The 26305-nt window shown below is 38.7% G+C and overlaps 1 protein-coding gene across 1 annotated transcript in view; it reads right to left on the bottom strand.

Annotated features, from left to right (window-relative positions):
* The window catches only part of slc17a6a (solute carrier family 17 member 6a), a 40922-nt gene extending 17620 nt beyond the window's left edge, over positions 1-23302 (bottom strand). Inside the window, exons 1-6 of the mRNA XM_061917252.1 lie at positions 22853-23302; positions 21787-22045; positions 21593-21711; positions 13438-13552; positions 6677-6764; positions 5127-5213 (exon numbers count right to left, since the gene is read on the bottom strand). Of these exons, the coding sequence (XP_061773236.1) occupies positions 5127-5213; positions 6677-6764; positions 13438-13552; positions 21593-21711; positions 21787-22045; positions 22853-22938 (754 nt within the window). The 5' untranslated portion in view covers positions 22939-23302. The remainder of the gene's footprint in view (positions 1-5126; positions 5214-6676; positions 6765-13437; positions 13553-21592; positions 21712-21786; positions 22046-22852) is intronic.
* Between the last annotated feature and the right edge of the window lie 3003 nt (positions 23303-26305).

Here is a 26305-nt window from a genome sequence, read left to right as displayed (position 1 = left end):
CTAATAGCATTTACCCAATACTGTAGGTCTCTCTTCATAATAAACCCCTTGCGTTGAGGCAAATGACCACCCCCACACACATTTGATATGTCCCCTATTATGCAAAATGTAATTTTTTTCCCCTACTTTGCTCACCCTCAAGATGCTCAAACAATCATCATTGATATTCCAGGATTTCATGACATCATGAAGGAAATCATCCTTCCTCATGGACATGATGACCTCACTCCTTGTATACACACACCCCTCCAGGGAGGACAGCGGTCTGAAGATACAGGCTTTGCTACACATCTTAAAGTAAAGTGAAGCTCTGTCCGTGAGCTCCAGATCTTGTGTAAGTGTTATATTTTAGTTTTTTGTCAGCAAATAGGCTTAACTTAGCATGATGTTGATGTTAAAAGATGATATGACTGAGTGCAAATATACTTTGTGTGCGCTGGACATCACCATGCGGTAAACCATCCTTTCTCAAAATACTTTGGCATGCACAACTGAACCCGCTACAACTCAAGATAACAACGTAGCGCAATGAAGTCCACTTTTTCCGCAAACATCTCATGGGAAATGTGCTGTAAAAATAACAATGACATTAAATTGTTCGAACATGACTAATGCTGATTTCACCTGAATGAAAAGTTCTCAGTATAATATTAAAGTTAAAGTACTAGGTGTGGCAAAATTAACCTCTGCATTTCACCCATCACCTTATCAATGGTTCTCAACCTTTTTTCTGTGATGTACCCCCAGTGAACATTTTTTAAATTCAAGTACCCCCTAATCAGAGCAAAGCATTTTTGGTTGAAAAAAAGAGATAAAGAAGTAAAATAAAGCACTATGTCATCAATTTCTGATTTATTAAATTGTATAACCTAGTGCAAGTTTTTCTGTTTCTTAGTCCATTTTATTTGTTAATAAATCTTTATTTCTTACCTCTACGCTATGTCCGTTGGCCGACTGCATTCTTGAAAGAACGAACCCGCATCACCATGCATTATTAAAGTGTATAACAGTGCAAAATATTGCACATTTGTAGAGGTCTTTCTTGAACTATTTGGAAAAAAAAAGATATAAAAATAACTAAAAACTTGTTGAAGAATAAACAAGTGATTCAATTATAAATAAAGATTTCTACACATAGAAGTAATCATCAACTTAAAGTGCCCTCTTTGGGGATTGTAATAGAGATCCATCTGGATTCATGAACTTAATTCTAAACATTTCTTCACAAAAAATACATCTTTAACATCAATATTTATGGAACATGTCCACAAAAAAATCTAGCTGTCAACACTGAATATTGCATTGTTGTATTTCTTTTCACAGTTTATGAACTTACATTCATATTTTGTTGAAGTATTATTCAATAAATATATTTATAAAGGATTTTTGAATTGTTGCTTTTTTTTTAGAATTTTTAAAAAAATCTCACGTACCCCTTGGCATACCTTCAAGTACCCCCAGGGGTACGCGTACCCCCATTTGAGAACCACTGCCCTAGATCACCACCTGGGAGGTGAGGGGAGCAGTGAGCAGCAACAGTGGCCGCGCCCAGGAATAATTTTTGGTGATTCAACCCCCGATTCCAACCCTTGGTGCTGAGTGCCAAGCAGGGAGGTAATGGGTCCCACTTTTATAGTCTTTGGTATGGTTTGCACTCACAACCTACCGATCTCAGGGCAGACACTCTAACCACAAGGCCACTGAGTAGTTGTCATGTCCGTCAGGTGCTGTGCGTGTCAAATTCATATCAAATCTTACCCTAAACGTATTCCTGGACTTGTCATGCTCTGTCACTTATTGGAATATTAACATAAATTGAATTCCCTCCTTCTGGTTACACATGTGACAGACATGCGCTTAACAGCAAAAAGTTGTGAGCTCAATTAAATTTTTAAGTTAAGTTATTTAATGTGTGTTTTAATGATGTTAAAATTGTTGAATACGCTTAACTTCAGCATGGTAATTAACACAGTGGAATGGTTTTGTGTTGCTCAAAGTAATATTTAAATGCCATGATTTCAGCCTTTCAAAAATCCTCTTGGATCACCATTATTTGTCAAATCCTGGTTACAGCCCTGATTACAGTGTAAATGTACAACATGATGTATCATGTTGTATGCTTGCATGTTCAAAATGAACTCAAACTCAAAGTAGATAAAGTGCAAATTAGCATGTCTCAGAGATAGCTCATTAGAATTACAGCTACAGACACACACAATTACAAGTGTTGTCGCTTGGGCTAACTATAAGCACTTTAAAACAGTCTTAAATTCCTGCATCGAGGCTACATTTGCACTAATAAACTGTGGGACGTCTGAAACTTTTCTAATTGTTTAAAAGATATGTAATATGAGACCTTTTAACAAGTTTGTTGGTAAGGCGTTTTTTTTTTTTATCCCAAACACAAAATAACCGTACTACACCAAACAACAAGACAACAAGGCCGTATACAACAATAAAACAATAATAATAGAAAGTACAGTAGGACTAAAAAAATGGAACAATAAATCAAATGACATAACAGACTAGCAATGAAATGATCATAAAAAGTTGGATTTAAGTGTAAGAGTGCTTAAGTGCAAAAAATTTATACAAGAAGGGAATAGAATAGAATAGAATAAAATAGAATAGAAAGTACTTTATTGATCCCTGGGGAAAATTCAGCACCACAGTTCGCTCCCAATAAACAATAATAATAATAAATAATATATGACATATATATATATAATATATGAATAATATAAATATGTTCTACATATATTCTACATTTAAGTGCAGTCAAGAAGTCCACATTTCTCTGTTGATGCAATTGTTGATGACCGAAGTTCTGATATCAACCAAAGCTCCTCATCCCACCCCCCGGATTGTAAATAATGTAAATAATTCAATGTACATACTATGATGATTAACTTGTGTGATGACTGTATTATGTTGATAGTATATATTTGTACCATGAATTGATTAACGTGGACCCCGACTTAAACAAGTTGAAAAACTTATTCGGGTGTTACCATTTAGTGGTCAATTGTACGGAATATGTACTGTACTGTGCAATCTACTAATAAAAGTATCAATCAATCAATCAATCAATCAAAGGAACATATGCATTATACAGTCTGATGGCTGTCGGTATGAAGGACCTCCTGTGTCGTTCCGTGTTGCATTTAGGGAGTCTGAGCCTTCCACTGAACGGGCTCATTCTCTCCGCAAGGTCCGAGTGTAGTGGGTGGGAGGTGTTGTCCACAATGGCTCGGAGTTTTGCTAGACTTCTCCTCTCTGACACCACCGCCAGAGAGTCCAGCTCCACTCCCACCACGTTACTGGCCTTCTCTACCAACTTGTCCAGTCCGTTTGCGTCCCTCACTCTCAGCCCACTGCCCCAGCAAGCCACGGCATACAAGAAAGCGCTCATTTGCACATTGCCCGTTAAAAAAGTGCTAATTCCCATGTATGTAAATGCTGGTGTAAATTTGCCCTATTGCACGTATTTTGCACACACTGAATCACTTATAGAATTGATCGCAACTGGACTGTTCAGATTGTTTTGAAGACTTTTCTTCTTTCATTCCATCAGGCTTCGTCAGTTCATGCTCACAGACTTACAGTTGGTCTGAGAGCCTGGTGCAGGATCCAAAGTATCTATCATCCACGAAAAGGGACATGCCCAGGCAGGGATAGTTTATATCGGAAACTAAATATATTTGTCATGATTCCACATTTGGTAAATACAGTTAGAGCCAGCAAGGCCTTCTCTGGTGGCCTAACATAAATCATCATCACAGATTAATAACATTTCATTTTAATCTACTTCCCATTAAGTATTAATCATATTCTCTTCATGTTTTATTAGGCTCCAGTGTTGCTTGTTTTTACAATACAGCTTTTATCCAATCAGAATTCAGCTAGCTTGTTGCCAGCTCTGTATAAATTCTGCAGGATGGACAGTTCATTGACAGTTGCGATGGCCAATCAGTTAAAGTTAAAGTACCAATGATTGTCACACACACACTAGGTGTGGTGTCATTCGTCCTCTGCATTTGACCCATCCCCTTGATCACCCCTTGGGAAGTGAGTGGAGTAGTGGGCAGAAGCGGTGCCGCGCCCGGGGATCATTTATGGTGATTATTTATGGTTGGTAGAGCGGTCGTGCCAGCAACTTGAGGGTTGCAGGTTCGATTCCCGCTTCTGCCATCCTGTTGTGTCCTTGGGCAAGACACTTTACCCACCTGCTCCCAGTGCCACCCATTAATTGTAACTTAGATATTGTATTTCACTATGTAAAGCGCTTTGAGTCACTTGAGGAAAAAGCGCTTTATACAGTAAATATAATTCACACTTCACTTCATTTAACCCCCAATTCCAACTCTTAATGCTGAGTGCCAAGCAGAGAGGCAATGGGTCCCATTGTTTTATAGTCTTTGGTATGAGTCGGCCGGGGTTTGAACTCACAACCTACCGATCTCAGGGCTGACACTCAAACCACCAGGCCACTGAGTAGGTTAGAGATCACAAGTTCTTGACAGTAGCCCATGTAGGTAGCTTTACGCTAAACGTGACTGTTACTGGATCTTCACTTGTCACTCCCAAGTGAGAATCCAATCACAAGTTGTAATTTGCGGAAAGCAGGACGGGGCACCAGAGGCTCCATACCCGGCCAACGAAGAAATCATCGGTTCTCACTTTTTTAACTCGCAGAGAAAAAGTTCAAATATTTTATTTATTTATTTTCCACATTTAATATGTTCTTTCCAGTTATTTTAATTTTGACAGCACCACATACCAGTTCATTGATTTTTAAATGTGCCGAAATAGAGCCTGTTTTGTACACTGTTGAAGTCCTTCAATGCAAAGTAGTGCACAAGTGTGTTTTCTGTATATTATTTCTCCAGCCATAGTCATGTGGTGTCATAAATGATGGTATTTTGAGGGGTATATATTAAAGTCGGACTAAGTAGAACATCACTGAAGGCCTAGGTGGGAAACGCACTGGTAATTACCCTTGTTTATAATAATGACTCCCTGCAGTTTGGATACCAGAAAGAGGCAAAAGCTAGTGAATATAGAGATACTGAATAAAGATAGTGTGAGGTCTGCAAGTTGAATGATGAGATGAGAGGTTTGCTTACCGTACACATAGAAGACGGACGACCACCCGGTGTACTGGACCAAGATTCCAGCCAGAGGCATGGCTATGACCGCTCCAGCGTAGGAGCCTACACAGGACAAAAACAATGATTCAGCAGAATATGACGCTCAACGCTGTAGTCACAAAGGAAGCCTTCCACACAATGCAAAGTGGCCAGGAGTCATCACAGTACACTTTACATCAGGGGTCACCAACCTTTTTGAAACCAAGAGTTACTTCTTGGTTACTGATTAATGCGAAGGGCTACCAGTTTGATACACACTTAAATACATTTCCAGAAATAACCAATTTGCTCAATTTACTTTTAATATATATATATATATATATATTTTTTTTTTTTTTAAAAAAGGGTATTTCTGTCTGTCATTCCGTCGTAAAAATGTTTTCCTTTTACGGAAGGTTTTTTGTAGAGAATGAATGATGAAAAAAACCAATTAATTGAGAAAACACGAAAAAAATGAAAATTAAATTTTGAAACATATTTTGTCTTCAATTACGACTTTTTAAAATTGAACCGAAAAAATTTAAGAGAAAAACTAGCTAATTCGAATCTTTTTGAAAAAATAAAAAAAATAATTTATGGAACATCATTAGCAATTTTTCCTGGATAAGAATAATTTTAGAATTTTTATGACATGTTTTAAAAAGGTTAAAAACCTATTTGCTTTTTGTTAGAATATATAACAAATTGGACCAAGCTATATTTCTAACAAAGACAATTCATTATTTCTTCTAGATTTTCCAAAACAAAAATTCTAAAAGAAATTAAAAAGACTTTGAAATAAGACTTAAATTTGATTCTACAGATTTTCTAGATTTGCCAGAATATTTTTTTTGAATTTTAATTATAATAAGTTTGAAGAAATATTTCACAAATATTCTTCAGCGAAAAAATAGAAGCTAAAATGAAGATTTAAAGTAAAATGTATTTATTATTCTTTACAATAAAAAAAAAATACTTGAACATAGATTTAAATTGTCAGGAAAGAAGAGGAAGGAATTTAAAAGGCAAAAAGGTATATGTGTTTAAAAATCCTAAAATCATTTTTAAGGTTGTATTTTGTCTCAAAAATTGTCTTTCTGAAAGTTATAAGAAGCAAAGTAAAAAAATAAATGAATGTATTTAAACAAGTGAAGTCTTTAAAATATTTTCTTAGATTTTCAAGTTCTATTTGAGTTTTGTCTCTTAGAATTTAAAATGTCGAGCAAAGCGAGACCAGCTTGCTAGTAAATAAATAACATTTAAAAAATAGAGGCAGCTCACTGGTAAGTGCTGCTATTTGAGCTATTTTTAGAACAGGCCAGCGGGCTACTCATCTGGTCCCTATGGGCCGCCTGATGCCCGCGGGCACCGCGTTGGTGACCCCTGCTTTACATTACATTATATATCCTCCGGCAGAACCATTGTCCTCTACAGTAGACTTTTTGTTTTAAAAATAGAGCAACAAATATTGTCCACTGCAGAGGATGAAGGTTCTTAGGTGAATAACCATCTGGAAGTAAATGAAAGTCGAGCACAAAAATAAGTACCACAGAAAGAGATGGTTGCCAGTCGACTTCTCTCCAATGGAGGAGCCCACTTACTCCAGATGCCATGGCAGGCTGGATAAGTCACGCCCTGTAAACACACAGATGAAACTTTCTAACACAAACACAAACTTTTCTGATTACTTCAACATGGTTTATGTTTTAATTTTTTTGGACATGCCAAAAATCTGGGTACCTTATAAGGTATACAAGAGCTGTATCAAAAAGTCAAGCGATGCAAAAATATGACGTAGTAATCTAACAATAGAATACTACATGTTTAATATTGTGATATTAAAGTATCTGTTGATAATATTACACAGAACTGCTTGAATGGCAATTTGAGAGCTCTCAAGATTGGCGAAATATAATGTCTCTTTTCTGGGATACATTGTGGTTGTCTACAGCTCTCCCGTCCAAAGGCAAAACCTAGTAACTCACTTCTAGCTGATTTTGAGAAAACAAAGGAAAACCAATCTATCTTGATGCTGTCTTAGAAAGGTCTTCAAAGTCATCAAACGTATAGATGTTTTCTTGAGCTTTCATTTTCTTGCCGATTGAGCCATGGATTGAATCTGCTCTCATGAACGTGTGGCCTTTCTCCAGATATTTTATCACAATCTCGGGTGGGCCCCATTCTGCGTTTGCACATTGGGCAAGTGCCGTGTACAGCCTCCAGTTTTTATTTTGACCTCCACAGTTATCTGCCCAAAAGAGTATGCAAGGGGAAGAATCAAGAACAATACATTTAATGAAGGTGCTTGCAACGTCCTGGGCCAATCTTCCAAATATCCCCTCGTGCCATAATATCACATAATCAGGTTGACCGTCGGCCCCCATTCGTGCAAATGTCTCATTAAAGACAATAAGGCGACCGACAAAGAAGCTCCGATTGATCCCTTGAGATACTAGGTTTTTCTGTTGTATCTACGCGGTTATGTGGTAGTTGCTAGGTCCTGCCATGCGCGTAACAGCTTACTTACGGAACAAATTACAATATCGCATACACTAATGTAAAGCATATCACCTAGGAACTCCAAAATTATTATTAGCTCAGTTTTGACCAAAATTGAGTTACTGGGTTTTGCCTTTGGACGGGAGAGCTGGGCTTTCTAGTTATCGTCATAAAACTAGATTTTTAATGCAGATGTTGTATATGTGAACATGTAACTAATGTTAACTCAACGTCTAATACTCTATGGATTTGTATAAATAATACAGAGCAGTGGTTCAATTACAATGTAAATATACTAAACAGAAATATAAACACAACACTTGTTTTTGCTCCCATTTTTCATGACTCAAACTCAAATATCTAAAACCTTTACTATATCAATCAATCAATCAATGACTATTTATATAGCCCTAAATCACTAATGTCTCAAAGGGCTGCACAAACCACAACACAAACCATGTGGATATACACAAAATACGTACTACGTGTTCACAAATCTGTCTAAATCTGTGTTTGTGAGCATTTCTTTGCCAAAATAATCCATCCCACCTCACAGGTGAGACATATCAAGATGCTGATTAAACAGCATTATTATTGCACAGCAAAAAAATTGCCTTAAGCTGCCCACAATAAAAAGCTACACTGAAATGTGCAGTTTTGCTTTACTGAGGGGTATGGGGGGTCAGAAAAGCAGTCAGTATCTGGTTTGACCACCATAGGGACGGCGTGGCGCAGTGGGAGAGTGGCCGTCCGCAACCCGAGGGTCCCTGGTTCAATTCCCACCTAGTACCAACCTCGTCACGTCCGTTGTGTCCTGAGCAAGACACTTCACCCTTGCTCCTGATGGGTGCTGGTTAGCGCCTTGCATGGCAGCTCCCTCCATCAGTGTGTGAATGTGTGTGTGAATGGGTAAATGTGGAAGTAATGTCAAAGCGCTTTGAGTACCTTGAAGGTAGAAAAGCGCTATACAAGTACAACCCATTTATCATTTATTTGCCTCACGCAGTGCAACACATCTCCTTTGCATAGAGTTGATCAGGTTGTTGATTATGGCCTGTAGAATGTTGGTCCTGTGTGAAGTTTCTGGAAAGTGGCAGAAACTGGAACACACTGTTATATACGCTGATCCACAGCATCCCAAACATGCTCAATTGGTGACATGTCCAGTGAGTATGATGGCCATGCAAGAACTGGGAGGTTTTCAGTTTCCAGGAATTGTGTACAGATCCTAGCAACACGGGGCTGTGCATTGTCATGCTGCAACATGAGGTAATGGTCTCGGGTGAATGGCACAAAAATGGGCCTCGGGATCTCCTCACGGTATCTCTGTGCATTCAAAATACCATCAATAAAATGCACTTGCGTTCGTTGTCCACAACATACCCCTGCACATACCATAACCACACCCCCACCATGGGCCACTTGATTCACAACCCTGACATCGACAAACCATTGTCCCAAATGACGGCACACATTTAATAGTGAAATCCGGGATTCTTCCGTGAGGAGAACGCCTCTCCAACGTGCCAAACACCATCGAATGTGAGCATTTGCCCACATCGAAGAACTGAAGTCAGGTCCCGATGAGGATGACAAGCATGCAGATGAGCTTCCCTGGGACGGTTTCTTACAGTTTGTGCATAAATTATTTGGTTGTGCAAACCAGTTGTTGCAGCAGCTGACCGAGTGGCTGGTCTCAGATGATCCTGGAGGTGCACCTGCTGGATGGGGAGGTCCTGGGCTGGCATGGTTAGACGTGGGCTGCGGTTGTGAGGCCGGTTGGATGTACTGCCAATCTCTCTGAAACGCCTTTGGAGACTGCTTATGGTAGAAAAATGAACAGCTCTGGTGGACATTCCTGCAGTCAGCATGCCAACTGCACGCTCCCTCAAAACTTGGAACATCTGTGGCATTGTGCTGTGTGATAAAACTACACATTCCAGAGTTGCTTTTTATTCTAGGCACCCTAAGGCAGTGTTTTTAAACCTTTTTTAAGGCAAGGCACATTTTTGTCATAAAAAAAAATCTGGAGGCACACCTCCAGCAGAAAACGTAAAAAAATGTACTTTGTGTTAGCAAGCAAGGCTATCTACTTTGTTGCTATCCTTCTTTGTGTGGACATTGTTGATTGTCGTGTCACGTATGGATGTACTTTGTGGACGCCGTAAGTTTTTGCTGTCGTCCAGCGTTCTGTCTCTGTTTACTTTGTAGCCAGTTCAGTTTGACTTTCGTTTTGCATAGCCTTTTCCTTTCGTTCATTTTGGGTTTAAGCATTACATACCTTTTTTTACCTTCACACTGCCTCCCACTGTGGTCTGCATATTGGGATTGATTGATTGATTGAGACTTTTATTAGTAGATTGCACAGTACAGTACATATTCCGTTCAATTGACCACTAAATGGCAACACCTGAATAAGTTTTTCAACTTGCTAAATCGGGGTCTACGTTCACAACAAACCATCCTTGTCTCACCCAACACATTCCGACTTTTACAAAGTAATGCTGCCACCTACTGACATGGAGAATAACGTCACGTGGTTACCCTGCCGAGTTTTACGCGGCACAGACACTAACCAACGACACATTATCGGCAGATTCTAATTATTGATTCGCAAAAAATATTTTTGGCATAAATTAGGTGAAGTTGCATAATTTCCCACGGCACACCAGACAATATCTCACGGCACACTAGTGTGCCGCGGCACAGTGGTTGAAAAACACTGCCCTAAGGCACACCTGTGCAATAATCATGCTCTTTAATCAGCATCTTGATATGCCACACATGTGAGGTGGGATGGAATATTTTGGCAAACAAGAAATACTCACTAACACAGATTTAGACAGATTGGGTAACAATATTTGAGAGGAAATGTATTTTTTGTGTATAGTAAACATTTAAGATTTTTGAGTTTAACTCATGAAAAATGGGAGCAAAAACATAAGTGTTGTGTTTATATTTTTGTTCAGTGTACATAAACTTGTACTGCAATGTTTATTGTAACGTTTTCTTTTTCATGAATTCTGTGCTGGCCTGCCCTTCTGGATCGAAATATAAAATGCTATTTTATTTGTGGGGTTTTGCACAGTGTAGGGGCATTTTTGGCAAATTTCTGTAAACTAATAATACCTGGAAAATGTGTGTTATTTTAGAAAATATACCAACTATAATCAACATTCAGTTATGTAATCATTTAGCATGCATGAAAACTGTAGATGGACAATTGACTACTTCCTGGATCGGGAAAATTAACGGTTATTCTTTTGTTTTTGTATTATATTATCACAACATTTTATATTTTAGCATCTAAACTTTTTATAGCTTATGTTCTATTGTTCTTCTTTTGACAACACACTAGGTGAGACTGAATCAACAGCGCCTCTGCTGGTTGAAGCTAAGTAGCACAGTTTATTTTACAGTTTTGCATGAATTGTCAAATATTAAAGATGTCTACTCAATCAAATGAAATAATATGTATATCTTTATGTAAACGTAAACGTATAGAAATAATTCTCAACTGAAGTGGATTTTAACTGTAAATATTGGGATGGCTCGATCAAGGTTTTATGCAGTCGATTCTGATACCGATCATCCATGACAGAGATCGGCCGATATCAATACCGATCACATGTGTGAAGTCTACATTTTTATGCTTTTATGGTGAGTGCTATTTACATTTAGCAGTATCAACACAATATTAAAGTAGTTCCTTATTCTCTTTTATTACATACAATTGTTCAAGCAAAATTAAGTCAATACTGTAATACACAATAGCTTAACAAAACAAAAAATACTTTCTACCACTTTTTCAATTCATTTGGTTTTTGCCCTCCAAATCCTCCTGAGTTTGTAAACATTAACAAAAACAACAACAACAGCAACAAAAATTATATTGAGAAACTAAAAATATTGATATGATAACTCTAGTGTCGATCATATATTGATCGATACTACCCTCAACCTTAATATTGCTCTTGGCTTGCTCTCAGCATGTAACATGTTAAGCCTTGTCCTCCAGTTGTAATAATACTTGATAATGATACTTATCTAAAAATATAAAAAATAACTAAAAATATTGATATGATAACTCTAGTGTCGATCATATATTGATCGATACCACCCTCAACCTTAATATTGCTCTTGGCTTGCTCTCAGCATGTAACATGTTAAGCCTTGTCCTCCAGTTGTAATATCCATCCATCCATTTTCTACCACTTATTCCCTTTCGGGGTCGCGGGGGGCGCTGGCGCCTATCTCAGCTACAATCGGGCGGAAGGCGGGGTACACCCTGGACAAGTCGCCACCTCATCGCAGGGCCAGTTGTAATAATACTTGATAATGATACTTAAGATACTAAGAAATGCAGTTTATTTGCTGTAATGGAGGTGATTTTTTTTTTTTTTAAACCCAAAAAACCTCTCTTACCCATTTTCACTCATTCACACTCACTCACACAAAAGGGGTTGTTTCTTTCTGTTATTAATATTCTGGTTCCTACAATATAGAACGATACAGTCTGCAAGGAATACAGTCCTTGAAGCACACATTATTGTGTGTGCTGCCGGTTCACTAACATTTTCATTAATTATCATTTTTTTATGTAATTGTTTTTATATTGTTTGACTTTCTTTTTTTATTCAAGAAAATGTTCATTATTTATTCATCTTATTTTATTTTACTTTTTAAAAAGGGACATTATCTTCATCAGAACAGGTTGTCAATGAAATTTGATTGTTTAAAGGCTTCTTAAAACCAAGTCCAGTCCAGATTATGTCCAAGTCGAGCTCAGCAACACACACTTTTATTTTTGTACTCTGAAAATTAGGGATTTTTTTTTTATTAGTTTAGGTGAGCAGCTTCACACTCTGTACAGAGACACATAATTAGCTACTAGCCGCCTGTCGGCCATAAAAGATTGGCCGATTACATACTTTTTTACGAAAATGATTCGAGACTAATCGATCGGCACATCCTTACTAATTATATTTTACTCTAATATAATAGCTGAACTATAACGTTTGTAGCCTAGTTTTTAAGGAACACTGCAAGCTGTGTTTAGTAAGATTTAGGTTTCCTTACTGGATAAACCTGAAATTCTCCCAATTGCCACTTTGTCCCTGCATAATTCTTCCCATATACTCTTGTTAAAAATATGACTTTTAAAAGAGGCAAGAGACCGCTCACGATTAAGCGTAATGTAAAATATCGCAACCGTGTGAGTGTGCAAAAAGACAAATTGTAATTGAAAACAAACAGAGTGACACTTTGGTAGCTGACCTCTCTAATGCAGACTAATAGTGCAAATTCAAACAGACTGCCACTTGATGGAAAAAAATCATTAAATCTTCATTAGTGGCTAAGTGGCATACAATCAACTATTGTAGATACAAATTACTGGGGCTTGCAAAGGTAGATGGGCTGAAATGTGGATTTTTTTTTGCAGTGTTACGTGCACAGGCGTATTCTTGTCTCATGGTCACGAGGCGCCATTGAAGCGACAGTATGCAGCCAAACAAACAACAAAAGAACGTAACCTTCAGTCTCTAATAGCATGTGAATCGTTCTATTGAGACGCCTGCATCAAGTGTTTAAGAGCGGGACGCCACAAATGCCCTGCTATTCACGCTCTGTGTATTGCCCGCATGACAACTGTATGCATGATGACGAGAGGATCCATCCATAATGGAGACAAATAGGAGGGAAAAAACGTGATTAAACACAAAATGTCAGCACCCTCATCACGGGCAGGGCTTTGTTTCGGGGCTACACTAAAAGGTCAAGATGTGACGGGGAAAGTGTGCATCAATACCTCCACCAAGCCTTGCAATATCCTCACGAAGATGACGCACCCGTAGTGGGAGCGGGCGGCGGAGGGGATGAACATGTTGAGGGTGGATGTCAGTACGATGGCGGCGCCGAAAACCCTGCATAAACATGACAACGTCATCATCAAGCACGTCAAATTTAAAACAGTGAAACTTGTCTGTTTGAACGCCCTAAAGCAGTGGTTCTCAACCTTTTTTCAGTGATGCACCCCCTGTGAACATGTTTTTAATTCAAGTACCCCCTTATCAGAGCAAAGCATTTTTGGTTGAAAAAAAGAGATAAAGAAGTAATCAGTTACTGATTTATTTGTTATGATCCGCTGCCCGGATCATATCATATTCTAGTTTTGTTCCATTTTTGTATCATATTCTGTTAGTGTTTGACTTCCTTAGTTCCTGTTTGTTCTGTCACCATGGTTGCTTATTAGTTTTACCTGCCACGGTTTCCAGACGCACACCTGTTTTTGCTAATCACCGTCCTTATTTAAGCCTGCCTTTTCTGTTCATTCATTCTCGCTTCCTAGTTTGTCTTACACGCAGTTTGCAACAGTAACGACTCTGATTCCCATGTTTTCATTTGCTAGCTTTCGCGCTATGCCTTTGTTTTCCTCTAGCTCCCATGCTAGTAGTTTTTGTTGTGCCTAGTGCAAGTTTTTCTGTTTCTTAGTCTGTTTTATTTGTTAATAAATCTTTATTTCTTACCTCCACGCTGTGTCCGTTGCCCGACTGCATCCTTGAAAGAACGAATGCTGGCCAAGCGTTACATTATTAAAGTGTATAACAGTGCAAAATATTGCTCATTTGTAGTGGTCTTTCTTGAACTATTTGGAAAAAAAGATTTAAAAATAACCAAAAACTTGTTGAAAAATAAACAAGTGATTCAATTATAAATAAAGATTTCTACACATAGAAGAAATCATCAACTTAAAGTGCCCTCTTTGGGGATTGTAATAGAGATCCATCTGGATTCATGAACTTAATTCTAAACATTTCTACACAAAAAAAAGAAATCTTTAACATCAATATTTATGGAACACGTCCACAAAAAATCTAGCTGTCAACACTGAATATTGCATTGTTGCATTTCTTTTAACAGTTTACGGACTTACATTCATATTTTGTTGATGCATTATTCAATAAATATATTTATAAAGGATTTTTGAATTGTTGTTATTTTTAGAATATTTTTAAAACATCTCACGTACCTCTTGGCATACCGTCAAGTAATCCCGGGGGTATGCGTACCCCCATTTGAGAACCACTGCCCTAAAGGTCTGACTCACGGTTCTAAAAGTATTTAGTTGTTTAACATTGTATTCTATGTTAGTGATTCACTTTTTTTTTAACTTGCTCAGTGGCCAAGTGGTAACAGTGTCTGCCCTGAGATCGGTAGGTTGTGAGTTCAAACCCCGGCCGAGTCATACCAAAGAGTATAAAAAAATGGGACCCATTACCTCCCTGCTAGGCACTCAGCATCAAAGGTTGGAATTGGGGGTTATATCACCAAAAATTATACACAGGCGTGGCCACCACAGCTGCTCACTGCTCCCCTCACCTCCCAGGGGGTGAACAAGGTGATGGGTCAAATGCAGAGGATACATTTCATCACACCTAGTGTGTGTGTGGCAATCATTGGTACTTTAACTTTAACTTTCATTTTTACACTTGCATGACAGTTCATGGTATTCATCATTAAAGTTGGGCCTGTTTAAGATACAATTGTATCACAAAAAAAGTTTTCATGATAACAAATCATTTGATAATATTGTATTATGATTAAAAAAAAGTACAATTAAAAAAACAGCTAACAATAAAAACAAAATAATTCAATAACAATTATTATATAACTGTTAATGTTTAATTGTACTTTTTATAGGGTTCTGCTTTTTTTTATTATATACCATGCATAGTTGAGAATGTACCTTTTAAAACAGATTTGTGTTCAATTACTGTACCTTTAATCATCACGTTTTCTTTTTTCTCAACACTTTTTCCTTTTTTTTTAAGTGTACTCTACAATGTTTTTGGTCCTAAAGTTGGTGTTCTCAAGCATAAAAATACCTGAATAAACTAAAAAGTAACATGACTACGGTAGTATTGGATACTAGGGGAAACCCAACCAATCAGATCACGCTGTCCAGTAATGTGGCCACTGATTGGCCCAGCCTCAGCAAGCATTACTGTACTGGAATAAAGGAGTGCAAAGGCGACTAAATGGTGTTGTTTCACGTCTAAAGGGCTCTCATAATCTTTAAAAACGTATTTAGAAGGTAGTTTTCTCATGCTCTAGTGCTGAAAATATGTGATTTATAATTAATGCGTCCTACATTGCGAAAATCTATTTATCGCGGAACCAATTAACAGCAATAAATGAGGGACAACACTTATAAAGCTTTCTGCAGTCATCACTAAAGTTGGGCCTTTTGACAATTTGACGATGACAATGGGCGGCATAGCTCGGTTGGTAGAGTGGCCGTGCCAGCAACTTGAGGGTTGCGGGTTCGATTCCCGCTTGTGCCATCCTAGTTACTGCCGTTGTGTCCTTGGGCAAGACACTTTACCCACCTGCTCCCAGTGCCACCCACACTGGTTTAAATGTAACTTAGATATTGGGTGTCACTATGTGAAGCGCTTTGAGTCACTTGAGAAAAGCACTATATAAATACTTCACACTTCACTTGTTTTTGTTTGTATTGTAATAAATAATTTGAGAATATTTTTGTGGAGGGAGGGTGTGATCAGCGCGCTTGCAGGAGCAAAGGTCACCGCCTCTGTCAATGGTGTTGAGGGCGGAGCACCATTGGATAGGGGCGGGGCATGTGCGGGACAGCGAGACACAGCTGGCAGGTGATTAGATTTCACAGGTGGTTTGTGGGGTCTAATCATCTGTTGTCTTTAACAGTGAGCGGCTAGCGGAGGAGAGAGGTGGGAGAGTCGAGAGAGAAAAGACATCTGAAAAGATTGTTGTTGGCCTTACATGTAAATTAAAAACTCTGTTAAAAAGGGCACGCCTGGCTTCCGTGTGACGTGGTATCCGTGGAACAGGTAGGGAACGACGTTCACAAATGTATTATGATAAAGGCTAACCATAAAGAGCAAATGAATTAAACAAGAATTATATAATTATTAATTGTGCTTTTTATTCTTACTTGTTATTATATAAATACATTTTTTTATAGAAATATACATTTTATATAAATATAAAAACTCAGTGGCCTTGTGGTTAGAGTGTCCGCCCTGAGATCGGTAGATCGTGAGTTCAAACCCTGGCTGAGTCATACCAAAGACTATAAAAATGGGACCCATTACTTAGAATTGGGGGTTCAATCACAAAAAATGACTCCCGGGCGTAGCCGCCACTGCTGCGCACTACTCCCCTCACCTCCCAGTGGGTGATCCAAGGTGACGGGTCAAATGCAGAGAATAGTTTCGCCACACCTAGTGTGTGTGTGTGAATATCATTGGTATTTTAACTAAACTTTAAAATACATAACTAAAAATTCTACTTTAAAAACATGTATTTACTTAAAGAGTGTTATATAGTAAATGTATTTACACTACAGTGGTTAACTTGTTTTTACACTTGCATGACAGCTACAAACGTAAACTCTTGCAGGTACAGTTTACAATGTTAAAGTTAAAGTTAAGTTAAAGTACCAATGATTGTCTCACACACACACACACACACACACACACACACACGGAGTGGTGATACTGTCATGATCCGCGGCTCGGATCATGTCATATTTGGGTTTTGGTTCTGTTTTGTATCTCGTTTGTTTAGTATTTGCCTTCCTTAGTTCTTGGTGGCACTTCCTGTTTTGTCTGTTGTCATAGTCACCTAGTGTCACCTGCCTTGTGTTTTTGACGCGCACCTGCCTCCTAATTTCTGTCATTATATAAACCTGCCTTTTCCGTTACTCATTCTCGAAGTCTAGTTTGCTATTCGATGCTACAGGTGACGTCGCTATCCCCGCTTGTGGTAAAGACTTTTTGTATTCGTTAGCTTCCACGCTATTCCTCTGTTTGCTTGTCCCTAGCTCACATGCTAGCGCTTTTGGTTCCTTCTAGCTCCCATGCTAGTTCTGTTTGTTTTGTCTTCAGTGCCTTGTGCAAGTGTTTTTGTTCCTAGTCTATTTTGTTAGTGATAATAAATCTTCATTTCTTACCTTCACGCTGTGTCCAATCCGACTGCATCATTTGAGAGAACAACACCACACCACGATGCCAGCAAAGCGTCACAGATATTTGTCCTCTGCATTTGACCCATCCCCTTGCTCAGTGCCTGGGAGGTGAGGGGAGCAGTGAGCAGCAGCGGTGTCTGCTCCCGGGAATCATTTTGGTGATTTAACCCCCAACTCCAACCCTTGATGCTGAGTGCCAAGCAGGGAGGTAATGGGTCCCATTTTTATAGTCTTTGGTATGACTCGGCCGGGGTTTGAACTCAGGGCAGACACTCTAACCACAAGGCCACTGAGTAGGTTGACGGTTTAGCTTGGGAACCGATTAATTAATTTTACATGGTAAAATCTGAACAAACTGATGGTCTTGCACCAGCGGCATGTTCAAGTACGGAGGTTCCACTAATAAACAAAAAACATGCTACTTTAAAATACGAGCACAAATCAGACCTAATTGGATGCTCACCTCACAGACGGTGTCTGGTGGACTGAGCTGACTTGACAACATGATAATGCGCCTCAAACATCTCCATCTTTTTCCAGACAAAGGACTCCTTGTTTGATGTTGCATTTCCCACTTGCTCCTCCAATGAGCCGTGCTTATCATTATCGTGTTAGCTACACTTTATTGGGTATCAGCTTCCCAATCTTCTGTCCGCCGTTACTGTTGCTCTCCCCCAATTGTCCCTTCATTGAATGAGTTGTTGAAATCATGGATGGAAATCCTCATTATTACCCGCAGCCACATTTCACACAGGGCTTTTGGCTAATGTGCGGTCGCCATGCCGACATGTGAACATAAAGGATTGGACATGGTGTCTCCCATGGGAGCTCATTAACACGAGAAGGCACGCCTGGCGGGCGTTAGCAAACATTCTATCAGCTGGGAGTTTTGCTGCAGCGTTTCTTTTATAAAGATGACCTCACTTCTACATGGCTGGTATTTTATTGCAAGGAATTGCACACCTGCATATTAACGCTAAACGGTGCATCCATGCACAATTATTTCTTCACAAAGACAAAAATGATGTCAGTCTCAATGTAACCATGTTTAATTTTGTGGCTTCTCCAATGTAGAAAACATCCATCCATCCATCCATTTTCTACCGCTTATTCCCTTTTGGGGTCGCGGGGGGCGCTGGCGCCTATCTCAGCTACAATCGGGCGGAAGGCGGGGTACACCCTGGACAATTCGCCACCTCATCGCAGGGCCAACACAGATAGACAGACCACATTCACACTCACATTCACACACTAGGGCCAATTTAGTGTTGCCAATCAACCTATCCCCAGGTGCATGTCTTTGGAGGTGGGAGGAAGCCGGAGTACCCGGAGGGAACCCACGCATTCACAGGGAGAACATGCAAACTCCACACAGAAAGATCCCGAGCCTGGATTTGAACCCAGGACTGCAGGAACTTCTTATTGTGAGGCAGACGCACTAACCCCTCTGCCACCGTGAAGCCATGTAGAAAACAATGTTATTTTATTTTACGGTTAAAAAATGGCAGCTCAATCACCAACATTTTACAGTAAAAAATAACTTCGGGTTTTACGCCAAATGAAAAAGGATACCATTGTTATTTTTACGTAAAACTTCTGCTGGCTGAACTGCATATCATTGTTGTTGACATTAAATAGCGTCTTCGTATTCTGACAGTGCAATGCTGTAAATGGAAAACAAAACTGTGCCACTGTTATTTTTACTGTAAACATATTGTGACAGAGCTACTTTTTTATTTATTTTTATTTATTTATTTTACCGTAAAAGCTGTGGTCATTGTTTTTACAGTGCATTACTGTAAATGCAGAAAACAGTGACATTGTTAGTTTTACAGTAAAATTCTAGTGACTGAGCTTCCTTTTTTTATTTAATTGTAAAATCTACGGTCATTGTTTTTACAGTGTATTACTATAGACGAAAAAAAAAACGTGCCACTGTTTTTTTTACTGTAAACTTATTGAGCTGAGCTACTTCTTTTTTTTTTTACCATAAAAGCTATGGTCATTGTTTTTACAGTGCATTACTGTAAATGGAAAATGTAACCACTGTTTTTTTACAGTAAAATTCTAGTGACTGTGCTTCCTTTTTTATTAAATTATAAAATCAACGGTCATTGTTTTTACAATGCATTACTGTAAATGGAAAAAAAACAGTACAACTGTTATTTTTACAGCAAACTTATTGTGACTGAGCTACTTTTTTTTTTTTTTTTTTTACCGTAAAAGCTATGGTCATTGTTTTTTTTTTACAGTGCTCTACTGTAAATGAAAAATGTTAGCAATGTTATTTCTGTAGTAAAATTATTGTGAATAAGCTTCTTTTTTTTTACTCTTAGATCTATGTTTTTGTTTACTGTACATTGCAATAAATGGTGCCACTGTTTTTTTTTTTTTACAATAAAATATAAAGTCTCATTTTATAGAGTAAATATAAAACAGAACCACTGATACTTCCATCCATCCATCCATCCATTTTCTACCGCTTATTCCCTTCTGGGGTCCCGGAGGGCACTGGTGCCTATCTCAGCTACAATTGGGTGGAAGGCGCTGTACACTCTGGACAAGTTTCCACCTCACCGCAGGGCCCACTGATACTTTTACAGTAAAATTCTGACGACTAAGTTGCCATTTGTTTTTTTTACCGTAACATTGACATTGGTTGTTTTTACAGTGCATTATTGTAAATTGAGAGGTGATGTTTTTTTTACAATGCATAACTAACTGTATTTACAGTTAGTGCCATTTTTACAGTAAAAGTATTGCGACTGAGCTACCAGTTTTTACCATAAAATCTACGGTCATTATTTCAACAGCGATATTATAAATTCAGTTCCATAAATGCAAAAAAAAAAAAGGAACGGTATCAGTTTTATACGTTTTTTTATGTGTGTTTTTTTTCCAAACCGTAAATCTACTGATTTAAATATATATATATATATATATATATATATATATATATATATATATATACAGTCTAGGGAAGTGGTTCTCAAATGGGGGTACGTGTACCCCTGGGGGTACTTGAAGGTATGCCCAGGGGTACGTGAGATTTTTGAAAATATTGTAAAAAAAAAAAAAAAAAATTAATCCTTTATAAATATATTTATTGAATAATAATTCAACAAAATATGAATGTAAGTTCATAAACTGAAGAAAAAAAAGACAACAATGCAATATTCAGTGTTGACAGCTAGATTTTTTTTGGACATGTTCCATAAATATTGATGTTAAAGATTTCTTTTTTTGTGAAGAAATGTTTAGAATGAAGTTCATGAATCCAGATCGATCTCTATTACAATCCCTTGAGATGGCACTTTAAGTTGATGATTACTTCTATGTGTAGAAATCTTTATTTATAATTGAATCACTTGTTTATTTTTCAACAAGTTTTTGGTTATTCTTATATCTTTTTTTCCAAATAGTTCACGAAAGACCACTACAAATGAGCAATATTATTGCACTGTTACACAATGTAATAAATCAGAAACTGATGACATAGTGCTGTATTTTACTTCTTTATCTCTTTTTTCAACCAAAAAAGCTTTGCTCTGATTAGGGGGTACTGGAATCCCAAAAAAAATTCATAGGGGGTACATCACTGAAAAAAGGTTGAGAACCACTGGTCTAGGGCAATATTATACATGGCCTTTTATCTAATCCATCCATCCATCCATCCATTTCTACTGCTTGTCCCTTTTATCTCATGGTGAGCAAAATATTAGAAACTCAGCATAATGCATAAACATTTTGTCAGTTGAAATGTTTTAAGATTTGAAACATATACAAAGTAAATACTTTTTTCAAAATGTATGAGGCTCAGGAAATCAATTATAATTGAATTATTTGAATGCATTTTTAAAAACAGAATAACATCCTGTATACAAATGTATGCTCATGTTTCTGAGCAACATCTTATTAATCACGACAGTAAATGTTTTGGAGGTGAGTTAATTACCTGTTGGCAGCCAGTCTGGAAGAGATGTACCCTCCTGGAATTTGGGTGACAATGTAGCCCCAGAAGAAGGAGCCATGGATCATCCCCACAATCTCAGGGTCCCAGTTAAATTTGGCTTTCTGTCAAAAACAAACAAGGACGGCCCGGGAATCGAACCTGTGTCTCCAATGTGAAGCCAGGGAGTATCCACGCACCTCTAGAATGATGATCTTTCCGTTCTGGTGGACGGTGTGGTTGTTGACCATGCTGACGATGGCCACGCCCAGGTTGCAGCGGATGCCGAAGGAGATGCAGAAGCCGAGGCCGCTCAGCATGGCGATGATGTACCGGCGAGGGAGCCCGAAACAGGTGCAGTCGCACAGGGGCCCCCTGCGGCCCTGCTCGGCCAGGGGCCGCCCGTCCTCCGTCAGCTCGATGGCCTCGCTTGTCTGCTGCTGCTTCTTCTCCAACCTCCTGCGTGGGCCACGCCGTCACGCATTTGACAAATATCCATTTTCATTGATGCATTTATTTACGACGAAAAAAAAAAAATCTTGAATTTTACCATTTTAAGAATTTAACTTGGATCAATATTGGAACGTTTTATTTTAATTGTTTCGTTTTATTTACAATTTTCATGTATTTTTTCCCCAAAAGAAAAGCAATGACCTTCAGACCGCATTGCAGCAACATCACCATCAATGCAGTTATTTAAAAAAAACAAAAAAACATTTATTTAAAAATAGAGCTCTAAAATGTGACCGGAATACACTTTAAAAATACATATTTAAAAAAAGAAGCTATTAAGCAATGTAGGGAAAATGCAGGCCTGCAAGCATGGGATCGATTTTTTTCCTTCACACCTTTTCAGTCACGTTTTTGTTTACCACTTATTTATATTCATATTAGTCATGCATTACATTTGTTGTCATTAAAAAAAATAAAAATAAAACAATAAATAAAATTCTGCACATATTTCGTTCAAACATCTATGTATTAAATGCTTTGCAGCTAAAAATAGAACACATTTTTTGGGGGGTATTATTCCAGAAAACGCGTGAAGATATCATGCAGACTTTGTGTCACGACTGCTCGTGTTTCATTCATTATTAAAAACACGCACAGCTGCCGGTGGTAGAAGGAGGGGGGCGGGGTGGGGGACATTCTCATGGGAAATATGTGATCCTTAAATATTCGGACCACTGTGTGCTCTCCGATTTAACTCCTAAATATATAATACATGGAATAAATAATTGCATAAATAATAAGAAAGGGTCCTACCTGTACAGACTTCCCAGAGCCTTCCCTGCTATTTGCTTTAAACCCTCTTTAGAGGTAGGGAGAGCCCTCTGATTGCCAGCCTCCATATCGGGGGATTGATCTCTAGGCGACTACTGGAAAAAATGCAACTATGTGCATATTGTTCGTCAAATCCAAATAATTCAAGTTCCTTTCAGCATCCAATCGACCCTGGAAGACGAAGACGATGGAGTAGGAGGACGCTCAGTGGGAGAAGACTGCGTCCACAGCCACAAAGCAGCGCTCCAGTAAGTCCGCTTTTGCCTTGCGCAGTCTTAATCCACGCATCTTTAAGATCCACTCCAAGATATAGAAAAAAAAGAAAGAAAAAAAAGTAAAAGTTGTCAAGGATTTGACGGGAGAACGAAGAGAGGTGTGAGGAGGTTGAGGAGTGAAAGCAGGTTTCAGCACCACGGACAGCAGAGGTCCACCTGTCTGTAGCTCCGCCCCCTCGTGTTCAATTCCCCACGCACTATTCTCATCCTGCACTTACATAACTGAAGACACAATCGAGCAAAAAAAAATCCTCAAGCAGTCAGACTGCAAAACCCGCACCGACACGACGGCAACTAATGAGATGCCATGCATGTAGCAGCGCATGCAAGCGTCAGATTCAAATTGTGGGTCACTCAATCATTTCCTGTGTGGAAGCAGAATGTATTTGAGATATGCTGCATAGGTTCTGTGGTGTTTCTGGGTCCTTTTAGAAACCTCGGCGTGTTTATTGTCACGTTGTCGAAATGAAATTCATCAATAAGGAAAAAACAATGGTTGAAAATAATACTAAGAACCTCAACAACACACATTTTTTGTTGATCTTTTTACTACATTGAAAATATAGACCAGGGGTCCCCAAACTACGGCCCGTGGGACAGATCCAGCCCTCCAGCATCTACAATCAGGCCTGCGGGAAGTCCCAAGTTTAAAAAAAAGGGAAAAAAAATATTTATTTATTATTTTTGTCCCTTAATTGGGCCTCGTGTGTGAATGTGAGTGTGAATGTTGTCTGTCTATCTGTGATGAGGTGGCGACTTGTCCAGGGTGTACCCCGCCTTCCGCCCAAATGCAGCTGAGATAGGCTCCAGCACCCACCGCAATCCAGAAAAAAAAAACATAAGTAGAAAATGGATGGATGGACAGTCTGTGGCGTTTCTGGGTCCTTTTAGCAGCCTCGGCGTGTTATTGTCACGTTGTCGAAATGAAATTCAACAAGGAAGAAAAATCTAAAATGGTTGAAACTAATACGAACAACCTCAACAACACACATTGTTTGTTGATCGTTTTACTACATTGAAAATATAGACCAGGGGTCCCCAAACAACGGCCCGCGGGACAGATCCAGCCCGCCGGCATCCACAATTTATTGTTATTTTTGTGTGGGTTCCCTCCGGGTACTCCGGCTTCCTCCCACCTCCAAAGACATGCACCTGGGGATAGGTCGATTGGCAACACTAGTGTGTGAATGTGAGTGTGAATGTTGTCTTTCTATCTGTGTTGGCCCTGCAATGATGTGGCGACTTGTCCACGGTGTACACCGCCTTCTGCCCGAATGCAGCTGAGATAGGCCCCAGCAGCCCCCGTGACACCGAAAGGGACAAGTGGTAGGAAATGGATGGATGGGTGGATGGATGGATGGAAACGATTAGAACTAGGGTTGATCATGTATGCAGTACTCCTGCCAACCCACAGGGGGCAACAGCGAAGCATCTGTGTCACAGTGAAGCAGTAGTGGGTGAGTATAAGAAGACTACGCATTCAACAGTGGAAAAAAAAATTTCATATATTGAAAACAATCTGACTTTTAAAAACAATTGGACAACAAAGTATGAATGTCCTACCCCGAGCAAGTGCTCGAGTCTTTGATTCCTGGCGGACCTTTTAAGCGGTGGACACATTGCTCCAGACAAGCAGCAACAATGTTAGAAATCCCATCGTGCAAGCTTCAACACGAAACTTGGTCAAACATTTGTAAATAGATATCATTTGTGCATAAATATTTTCAGTATGTTTTGTATTGAAATTGCTGATTTTTCATGTCTTCTTTATTAATGGGCATGTTGTTTTTTTTCTGAGAGTAACTGACGATCAAACCTATTTTAATACATGTCGTGCTAATATTGACCAGTAGAGGGCGACAATGCCACACCTTAAGATTTAACTTTGATAATAAAACATGCACCTGGGGATAGGTTGATTGGCAACACTAAATTAGCCCTAGTGTGTGAATGTGAGTGTGAATGTTGTCTGTCTATCTGTATTGGCCCTGTGGGGAGGTGGCGACTTGTCCAGTGTGTAAACCCCCTTCCGCCCAAATGCAGCTGAGATAGGCTCCAGCGCCCCTCGCGACCCCGAAAGGGACGAGCGGTAGAACATGGATGGGATGGATGGAATAGAACAAGCAGTAGAACATGGTTACATGGATGGAAGTCCTTTACAGTGCGTGCAATGTTTGGTGTGTGAATGTTGTGTAATCTCCAAATGTGTAAACATCCATCCATCCATCCATTTTCTACCGCTTAAACATTTGTTGTTTATTGTATGAATATATTAACACTAAAACTTCTATTTTATTCATGTAAAATGCAAAATGGATGTAATACTTTTGTTAAGTTTATTTTGTTTATATTTTCAATCTTACAAACCTGAATGAAGGAAGAAGTGTAAATAAATAAAATTAAGGGAGGATAATAATTCAAAAGGAACATCAAACTTCAACAAAAGTCACATTTTGATGTTCGGCCCCTGAACTCTTAGGCTCTTGAAACTGCGGCCCTCTTCATTATGTAGTTGAATGGCCCTGCCTTACAGTAAAATACTGTAAACATTACAGCAGAAGTAATGAAATTACGAGCCGGTAATTGGCTGTGAATGTACAATAAAAACATTTACAGTGTAAAAATAACGAAGTGGCCTCCTGCATGATTTGATTTAGGGGCCTCGGTAAAAAAAAAGTTTTTAAACAAAAAAGCCAACAGCGCGAAGATATTGCATGAGTGCGATTCTAGAATGTATCAGATATTTGGCCATGACAATAACTGTTCCTTGATGAGATTCTTAAAGTGGTTATCATGTTATGTCTGCTCTTAATATCTTGCACTAATTCATATTTTACATTAGTTGATGTGATGTAAATAAATGTTAGACCAAACTTCTTTCACCAAGAAGCAGCTCAGGAAACACTTGGATCTCCAAGTACCACCAACATTAAAATACAGTAGTATAGTAGGCCAAAGTATTCATTTAAAATAAGACGTAAGTTTTATTTAAAAAAGCCTATTTAAAATTTTAGGCCACTGTAACTTTACACACAGTTTGAAGAGTAACATGGCGTGAATATAGGAACATAAACCACTGTACTTAAATAATGAATCATATCTTTGGCGTACCACTACATGATTACCCGCGTACCACTATTGGTACACGTACCACAGTTTG

Source organism: Nerophis ophidion, linkage group LG12, assembly GCF_033978795.1.
Source record: "Nerophis ophidion isolate RoL-2023_Sa linkage group LG12, RoL_Noph_v1.0, whole genome shotgun sequence".
Classification (NCBI taxonomy): Eukaryota; Metazoa; Chordata; class Actinopteri; order Syngnathiformes; family Syngnathidae; genus Nerophis; species Nerophis ophidion.
Note: the sequence above shows the minus strand (reverse complement) of the source record. Positions and strands in the feature narration are given on the sequence as shown.